This window comes from Alosa sapidissima, chromosome 21 (assembly GCF_018492685.1).
Source record: "Alosa sapidissima isolate fAloSap1 chromosome 21, fAloSap1.pri, whole genome shotgun sequence".
Lineage (NCBI taxonomy): Eukaryota > Metazoa > Chordata > Actinopteri > Clupeiformes > Clupeidae > Alosa > Alosa sapidissima.
The window spans coordinates 8,787,779-8,797,778 of NC_055977.1; the positions used below are offsets into that span (position 1 = coordinate 8,787,779).

The window sequence follows — 10,000 nt, forward strand, 5'->3', positions numbered from 1 at the left end:
TAAAATGCAAAACAAACCACCACTGAAGTTCACTTCCTGGTAGAAACTCTGCAGCAGGACCTGATGGGGCCTCCTAGAATGAGTTCTTTGACTATAAAATAAATGCATTCTACAAATTGACATACAAATTGCAGATTATAAATACAGTATACGTGTACTGTATTGTGATTGTATGTACTGATATGTACTCCTGGGGTGCGTTTCCCAAAACCATAGTTGCTAACCTGTTAGCAACTTAGTTGGTTGGCAATGGGAAATTGCATTGCAACCAACAAAGTTGCTAACTTAGTTAGCAAATATGGTTTTGGGAAACGCACCCCAGATCAACTACAAGTTTGATCTCAATCACCCATATATTGAGTCATGAAACAGGACCTGTGCAGTGAAGGAGGTGAAAACTTGTGGAGTCTCAACACGAATTGGGCACAGAATGACTGCTGCCCAGCATCAATCAAGAATATAGTCTCCATCCCAGCGTCTAGTCCCCACGCAGTAGTTTTACCCAAATGAGACTTCCTCAGCAGTAGCAGTTAGAGAGATCACTGATCGGGAAAGAGGGAGGTGGTGATGACACTGGAGGGTAATAACACTCTACAATGAGAATGAGAGAAAGAGAGAATGAGAGAGAGAAAGAGAGAATGAGAGAAAGAGAGAAAGAGAGAAAGAGAGAAAGAGAGAATGAGAGAGAGAAAGAGAGAATGAGAGAATGAGAGAAAGAGAGAAAGAGAGAAAGAGAGAATGAGAGAAAGAGAGAGTCTTGAAATGAATGAGCAATGAATCTTCCTAGAGGAAAACGTCTTGTCTTAAAAATGTATTTTCTTTCAAGAATAAATCAGCTCTTTTTAAGATCAGAAATTAGGAGCAAAATGAAAGGTCAAGTACTAAAAAAGAAGTACTTTTGATATATTAAAATGAACTTAAATTGGACTTTGTCAGTGAGAAGTGGCAAGCTATTTCTTTGGAGCTCAAATTGAGAAATACTAGTAAATGACCAAAAACCTCATGATTGAGCTCACTTATATCTAGCAAAAATAGACGAAGCTAAGATGGAATCTCATTTCCGACCTTCCTTCCTCACAGGATGGATGAGTCCAGCCCCTGACCATGCACATTCCTGTTTTTGGCCAGAAAGTGAAGTTCATTAGATGCTTATTTCACCCTCCGTTCACTTCTCTCTTTATTGACATTATATTCTTGTTGGATTAGAAATGAGAAAAGGAACATGAGGAGATGATTAATTCTCTCTTTTCTTTTCTTAAGTTTTCATTCTTCACAATGTACTGAAATCACACTTTATTTCAAAAGATTATGAAGTTGTTTTTTTTTATATCATGTACATTTTTAATTAACATTTGTTCATGTAACAGACTAGCTTAATCAAAGCACTACAAAGCGCAGTGAAGTATTGCAGTTGATGAGTGGGCCTACACTACATGCACAAACTGAAACGGATCCTTGAACAGTGAGTTATAAACTCTAAAATTCGTCGATAGGAGCATTTCTATTAACATCATCATATTCTTAAGTGCCATTTTTCCCAATATGAATTTCATAGGTATTATTAATGACTAAAGCAAGTGTGTTGTTTTACTGCATGTTGTATAATTTATTTATGGTGGTGTATGTTTATTTATCGGGCCCTATTTGCTGTGTACTGTGAACTGCTGCGATGCCTGACAGATTTGTGTGCCATTGGAGGAGTCGGTCATCTCTTTTTATAGCTGCTGTTCGTCATGCAGTCACTTTAATGCCTCACCTTGAAGTCATGCTAATGGTCATTGTTGTTCATGGGGGAGTGGTCAGATCACTTGCACTATACCAGCAGCAACATCAAAACATGTGTTTCATGTTTCTGTGTTCTGTATGTTTGTATGCATGTATTTATCTATTTGTTTGTTTGTTTGTCTTGTTATGTATTTAGCACATTTTCTTGCGCACCGGCTACTGAAAACATACTTAACAGACAATAAAGTATTGTTGTTCTGACTCAGACTTGAGTAGGGGTGGTGTGGGTGAGGGGGCCATAGTGGCGGTGATGTCGGTGGTGAGGGGGCCATAGTGGGGGTGATGTCGGTGGTGAGGGGGCCATAGTGGGGGTGATGTCGGTGGTGAGGGGGCCATAGTGGAGGTGGTGTGGGTGGTGAGGGGGGTATAATGGGGGTGCAGGGGGTGGTGAGGGGGGTATAGTGTAGGTGCAGAGGTGCAGGGGGTGATAGAACTGCACTCATAGCCCCATCTGAGGGTTGGAACGCGGAGCTTGTGGTAGCAGCAGCAGCGGTGGTGGCACTTAACAAATCCTCAGCGCACTTGTGTGGGACCCAGATGAGAGACCCTTAAAAGCTCACAGCCAGAAGAGGACGAGGAGGAGGAGGAGGAGGAACAGCGCCACAAAGAACACGCACGAGGGGAAGAAGAAATCGAACAGAGAGCGAGCGAGCACAAGAACAGAAGTGCCCAAGTTGTGCAGCTTCAGAGAAGAAAGAGAGAGAGTGAGGAAGTGGGAGAGAGAGAGAGAGAGAGAGACAGACAGATAGAGAGAGAGATAAAAAGAGAGGAAGACAGGGGGGCAGAGGGAGAGGGAGAGAGAGAGAGAGAGAGATATGGACTGAAAAGAGGGATGAAAAAGAATGAGCGAGAGACCAGATGAGAGCGGTTGTACAGCTGAGGGAGAATGATTGGGTGCCTGCTGTGGAGAAAAATGGAAAAAGAGATGGAGTGTGTGAGTGAGAGAGAGAAAGAGAGAGAGAGAGAGAGAGAGAGATGGAGTGGGAGAGAGAGAGGAAGATGAGTGTGCATGGTTAGGTAGCTAAGGGAGAATGATAGGGAGCATAGCAAGAAGCAAGAACGAGTGATATGAAATGAAAGGTGAACGAGGGAAAGAAATACAAAGATATTGGTAGCATGGAGAAGAGAGAGGGAACAGTGTAGAGTAAAGAGAGAGAGAGAGGGAGAAAAAGATGAGTGTGGCTGGGTAGCTGGGTGCTTGGAGGGCCTGACATCTGTTCTCCACTGAGGCCCATAAGACAGCACTAATGAACACGACCTCTCTGCCATCTCTCAGCAGCAAGCCTTTCAAGGGTATAAGCACACACACACACACACACACACACACACACACACACACACACACACACACACACACACACACACACACACACACATACACATACACACACACACACACACACACACACACACACACACACACACACACACAAACACACACACTCATTTGGTCTCTCTCATTAAAACTCAGACACTCTCAATCAAGCGTGCACACACACACACACACAGCTACACACTTTCCAACAATCACACAAACATACAGCTGACAGCTCTAATGCTCCCCCTGATTTATCCTCATCAAGAGACTGAGCTTGTTCAGGGAGCAGCTCTCTGATGACATCATAATCGCGTGTCACATGGGCCCCCTGGGCAGCTCCATTGGGGAGAGATGTAGTGAGGGGCACAGGGGTTGTGTTATCACTCTCCACTTGTGTCTGCCGTCTCCACTGCGGTGACACACACCATCCTTCTCCCAGGAGCATGATCAAGGACAGCTGAGGCAGCGCGCACAAATGATGCTCCCTCTGCAGACTCCCTCCCTCCCTCCACCCTGGCCAGGGCCAGAAATAAACCAGGCTGGATAGGATACGTGAGAATGCTGTCTGACGAGGACTCTCCGAGGAGGTGTCTGTGTGGAACTCATTTACTGAGATCCAGGCCGCCTGGACAGTGCAAACAAAAACAAGCTCTATTAGACGAGGTGCTGGTTTCAAAAATACAAACCAGAGAGAAGCAACAGCTGCACTCACTTCTGGACGTAAACAAAAATGTCAATACGATGAAGGGCGCACTGGCCAGAATAACATATAGGAGTAGGATTTACACATTATAGACACTATCACTCTCTCATAAGAACGTATTACTGGTGAATTAATATAAAGCCATTGTTGGCCCAAAGTGATGGGTTTTCACCATGTTTCTGCTAATTGATTAGACACCATTAAAGCAATATATGTAAACTTGACGGATAAAAGATTACTTTGTTACAGAGCAAGTGTCACACTTCTTTTGTTCTTCTCTTAAGATACAGACATGGCAGAGAAAGACAGTGATACCATAGAGACAGACCAAGAGCAGCATCCAGACAGCAGCCAAGCTGAATCAGTGAGTAAGGAGAATTCTTTATTGGTGTTTTGGGAAAATAATAAAGCCAGACCACATTCCCATCATTCCAATAGGCAGGACCAGTAGACATTACCAGTGAAACATTGGTAGTGGTGCGCTCATGGGATTTGTAGTTCATAACAGTCACAAAAGGAGCGATATGACAATCCACATCTGGGAAAAAATTGGACATAAGAGAGGCGTGGATACCCGTTCAAGACCAGACATCTATGAAGGTTTGGGCCACCAATACCCATGTAATGCCAAGAATTATCGTACAGTTACATAGAAAAATAGCACTGTCAAAAGGTTTCTTAGGCGTTTACAAACAAATTCCCCGGTGATAAAAACACGGCCTGCCGTCAGCCGAGAGAGCTGGGGGACAGCAGCAGGCTCTTCGGGCACTGGACACAAGAGGCTCATGGGAAGGAGCTTCAGGTGCATCCAGGAAAAAGATCGTCTTCAGACGGGTTATAGGTTTCGTTTCACCCAACAGTCTTTTTTTTGTTTGTTTATGTGTGTGTGTTTTTTTTTGTTGTTGTCTTTTTTCAAAATATAACACAAAAGAATAAAGCCTACAACTCCCACAATGCACTTGGGATCTGGCAATGTGTCAGAGGATAATGATGACAGTGATCAGGCTCATAGGAAATAAGAGTTTGTTATTAAGGAGTTAAGATGGGCTTGCCATACTAGGAAACTATTGGGAAATGCTGCAAAGAAACAATAAGGATAGAAACACAGATTGTCATAGTAACAACAACGATGGTTATAGTAGCAATCATAACTGTAGTAGTTACAGTAATAAAAAATACATTTAATTCCTGTGAGTAAATCAACAAACACCATATATATAATATTAAGCAATATTATATATATATATATATATATATATATATATATATATTTATTTATGTTGTATTGGGTTTACTAGAACCTTCCTCCCAAGGTAAGTTTAGTCATTTTGGTAACATCTCAGCCTATAAGAAATCAGGAAATTTTGGCAAATCAAAATGACCTGTTCAATTTCTGACTGAGATCAAAGCTCCCAAAAGTTTAGAAATTTCTCAGGAAAAACAAACGGAATAAAGGAATTGCACATTTGCCATTTCCAAATTTCTGTTATTCTATATTCATAATACTCATTTCAGACTCCTGAGGAATTGACAATAATTCCAATCAGCTTGTGCATAAACTACTCATATATATAATTATATTCTTCAAGTCATGTACTTTACATTGATGATCACATATTCAAGCATAAGAATATACACACATATATCTAGTGAGAAATAGTTATTTTAATATTCAATAGTACATTTTTTTTTCCGTATAGTACAGTAGCATTTAGGAACTTTCATGTGGGTTTAATTTGTTGGGAGGTTTAGACATACTGTTGTGTGTAGATCTAAAAACCATTCCTCTTACTATACAAAAAGAAATAAAACATAAACAAGGTGAGTCGATATAGGCAGTTCAGTACTGTGTATGTGTGTGTGCTGTGTGTGTGTGTGTGTGTGTGTGTGTGTGTGTGTGTATGCAGTTGTGTTTCAGGTAGTGGGATATTGTGAGCACCATGTAGTGGACATAAGAACAGTCAGAGAGGTTTGTGGTGGGAAACACATGCAGTCGCTCACTCACTGCCTGCTATACCTGGGTGACGAAATCTAAAAATCTGACTCCATGACACTTCACTAGTCAACTCAGAGAGAGAGAGGAAAAGAAAGAGCACGCTCTGTGTGTGTGTGTGTGTGTGTGTGTGTGTGTGTGTGTGTCTTTGTGTGTGTGTGTGTGTAAGATAATGCAGAGTGCAGGGAGTGGTCAGACTCCATGTCTTATTTGTGCGTTGTCATTATACTGACCATGGAGAAAGGTCACATCAAGGTCAAGCTTATGTTGGTATTTCAGTATGTGTGTGTGTGTGTGTGTGTGAATGGGTGTGTATGATTACATGTGTAAATGTGTATGCATAAGTGTATACATAATTTCCTTTACAGCCAAGGCTTCTTCAAGCATCTCAGTATATATACATGGAAAGAAGTCTTTCATAACCGTAGTACTATATATATATAGTAGTGTGTGTACAACATGGTCTCTCTTTTCCTCTCTCTCTCTTCTAAACCACCCAGGTTAGGACAAACACACATATTTAAGCTCAAAACGGGAATCAAAAAGAAGAGATCAAAATTAAGTGCTTGAATGAACTCACAATAAGAGAAACATAAAAATGAAAACTATACACAGATTTTCATCTCCTTTCTTCTCGTATTCATCCGCAAAGAAATATTCTATCCTCGGATCTCCTCACCGTCCTCCACCACCACCACCACCACTTTGCCCCTGATTTGAACTCCTTTTACATTCTTCTGCTAAGAAAAGCCGCCTCATCATCCCTGAACCGCTAAAGCCAGTCTGACCACTAAAATATATATATATATATATATTTATATATCTGAGAATACTCCTGGATTTGTGTTAAAACTCCTCAGATAGCCCTCACGTGTACAGCCTACATGCCCCTCTACGGCCCCTCCCACCCATATAGAAAATATACAAAAGATTATTTCCAAAATCTCGTCGCCTGTCTTGACTCCACAAATATAAAAATATACAAGTTTTCCTATCTGTTGTCAAAATCTCATGGCTCTCCTCCTCGTGTCCCCTTAACCTCTACCTCCACACCCCTCCTCTAAGCTCCGACTCTTCTCTCCGCCCCCCTGCCCCCCCTGGTTCAAAAATAAACAAGTTTTATTTTGTTTATTCAAGTTAAATTTTTTCTTTTTGTTGTCATAGAAAACAAATGACACCTGTGTCCCCATCGGCCTGGCCAATCCATGTGGACTGTCTGTGGCTCGGCGGCGGTGGCGCCCACGCCCACCTCTCCGGTTGTGTGGTGCTATGGTGAGGTGAGGCTGTGTAAGACTGGCATAGAGCACGACCCCATCGGCATTCAGAAGCATCTGCCCCTCCACCCCACCCACCTCCCAACCGCCTCCTTTCCACCCTCCCTAACTACAAAGGAAATGTGAAATGTTGAGGATGTGGAGGGGTGGGGGGGGGTTAAGGTCAGGGGGAGGTGGGTGAAGGAGTGCTGGGATCGGCAAGTGTTGCAAGTGCTGAAAAAACACTCAGGACCTGCTTAGAACCTGATTATACCGCTAGCCCGTCTAACCCCAACCCACAGAGAGGGGGCGCTAGAGTGCCCGCCCCGTCGTTTCAGAAGTGCTAACGTTTGTTTTTTTTGTTTGTATGTTTGTTTGTTGGCTTCTCTCCTCTTCCTCTCCTGCTCTCTCTTTCTCTCATTTCTTCCTCATCCTCTTCCTCCTCGACGGCGTCCTCCTCCTCCTCGTCCTTGTCGTCCTCACAGGTCGCCGTGCCGGGTCTCGTACTTGCTGAGGATGTTCCGGCAGCGGCCGAGCTCCTTGCGCATGTCGGCCACCTCCTGCCGCAGCGCTGCGTTCTCACGCTCCAGGAAGGCGGCGCGCACCGTGATCTGGTTCTCCTTGAGCCGCCGGGCGTCACGCGAGCGCTTGGCCGCCTCGTTGTTCTTCACGCGCCGGCACCAGTACTTCTCATCCTGCGGGTAGGGTGTATGTTTTGCGTGTATGTGGGTGTTTGTGGGAGTTGGAATGTGGGGGAGTGTGTGACAGTATGACGGGAGGAGACGGAGGACAATGGAGGGGGAGAAAACAACAAAGACAAAAAGGGTTAGTTGCTACGAAAAAATACAGAGTTTAAAACAACACCAGAAGCTACCGTCTAGTGCACCACCTGACACACGTCAACAATGTCAGTGTTTCTGAATAGCGTCAACAATACCATACAACACCACACTCTCTGCTTTGACAACAGGCAATACAGTACAATGTTTCTATTCAAACTAAAATATTCAGTCAGTCATTCTTGAGGCATGGGACAAAGCTTGATATACAATTGGAAAAAAGAAACACAAACTTAACTGCATTAACATATGTCAAAGCCTTTTAGCTTTTTGTCAACACTGCCACACACAAAAAAACACTCTCTTCTGTACTGTTTTAGTTGTAGGTCTCAGGCGTGTTTTATTACATAAAATGGAGGAGGACAGTTGTTAAATATCTTCTATTCTTAACCCCCACCATCATAACATTTACAATTACGATCCGTGTTAATTATTAAGCCTGTCAGCAGTTACCAATTATGGGCATGCCCATGTGTCAAGAATGACTGTTCAGTAAATGAACAGTGAGGAACAACACAAAGGTCAGCCTAGGCACTTCCTGTTTACATCTCACAGAAGATAATGAATCACTATCTTATGGACATTCATCATGTGATCAACCTATCAGTAGATATCAGTAGATGTATGAATGTATGAATGTATGAAAACAGTAGGATTCTCTGGTCCAATTCAGCTTATATATGCTATTAAAAATACTTTTGCGTTTGCTTTTCTTTATACAAACCCATTATAAGGGCATATTTACAAAAGGTATATGATATTAATCGCCACTGATTTTCTGTGTCACAAAGCATACAGTATTTTGGCTTCATAAACACTAGACATTGACAGTGTGGTCAGTGTGCAGCAATGCATTGTAGGAGATGTAGTACCTTCTGCTCATCAGGCACCAGCATCTTGCGGGCCTTCTTGATCATGGGCTGAGGCTTGAGCTCGTCCTCTGAGAAGCGGTGCCTCCGAGGGTCAAAGGCCTCCTGGCCTGGCACGCTGGACAGTGCAAGGTCCGCAGGGTCAGGGTCAAAGTTCACCATGACGTCGTTGGCATTGTTACTCAGTGGGCCTGGCGGAGGTGGACAGGATGAAGACGAGGACGATGAAGGTTCTGGTGGCACAGCCTGGCCTCCTATATATAGAGAGAGAGAGAGAAAGAGAGAGAGAAAGAGAGAGAGAGATGGAGATTACATTCTGCACAGTGACAGAAGGTGAGAGATGACTGGGTGTGATTCTCATTCACATGATACGAGTGTGGTTAGTGGTGACTAACAGAGACAGCAGTGCCACTGAACGGCCACTGGGGGGCAGCAGAGGCCAGAAGGGTCAGGACCTCTCAGGCAGCCAGCCAACTCAGAGACCGAGGAGCTGCACAGCTCACAAACCATCAGGCTTAGAGCCACCATTACACTATCCTCCACACAAATATGTCTGTAGAAACGAGTGTGTATTTTTGTATCTAAAGAATCTTTTTGTAAACTCATGTACTTTTGTGACTGAGCAAAAAAGCATATTTATTCATGTTTAAGAGAAAAACAATGCACACAACAACTATAACCTCTAGGTCGGTGTCAATTAGTGTCAATTTTCCCAAATAAATGTACAGGATATTATATTTCTTGCATTCCTTGTTGATTATATAACTTGTGTGTACTACAAGTGCTCAGGAAAAGAGTTTGTTTTTTGACATTCTTAAGGGATTAAATTTGTTTACAAGCACTTGGAGACGCGCTTGGTCAACTGAGTCAGATGGGACCCATAGGGTCCAGTGCATGCATTCCCTTCAGTGTTACCCCATAGGGTCCAGTGCATGCATTCCCTTCAGTGTTACCCCATAGGGCCCTATTGCATGCATTCCCTGGGTTCTACTCGGAGTTGTTTTCTCACTTTAAGCAACACTAGAGGAAGTGGCCGACTGAATTGGAATGTGATATAGGAAGCATGTTAGATAAAATCTAGCCCCACCCTGACCAAAACACAACCTGTTCCTGACAAAGTGCAACCCTCCCCCCCCCCCACCCCTTACCAACTTCATTTGACACATGTACACACTTATACACTGCAGTGTACACACAATTCTTCAACAACAGTAAAGTGTCCACATGGACAGCCCTTTAT

The 10,000-nt window shown here is 43.3% G+C and overlaps 1 protein-coding gene across 1 annotated transcript in view; it reads right to left on the reverse strand.

Annotated features, from left to right (window-relative positions):
* Positions 1 to 4,175: 4,175 nt before the first annotated feature.
* Positions 4,176 to 10,000, reverse strand: part of dbpa (D site albumin promoter binding protein a) — a 12,709-nt gene continuing 6,884 nt past the window's right edge. Inside the window, exons 4-5 of the mRNA XM_042077756.1 lie at positions 8,764 to 9,014; positions 4,176 to 7,747 (exon numbers count right to left, since the gene is read on the reverse strand). Of these exons, the coding sequence (XP_041933690.1) occupies positions 7,532 to 7,747; positions 8,764 to 9,014 (467 nt within the window). The 3' untranslated portion in view covers positions 4,176 to 7,531. The remainder of the gene's footprint in view (positions 7,748 to 8,763; positions 9,015 to 10,000) is intronic.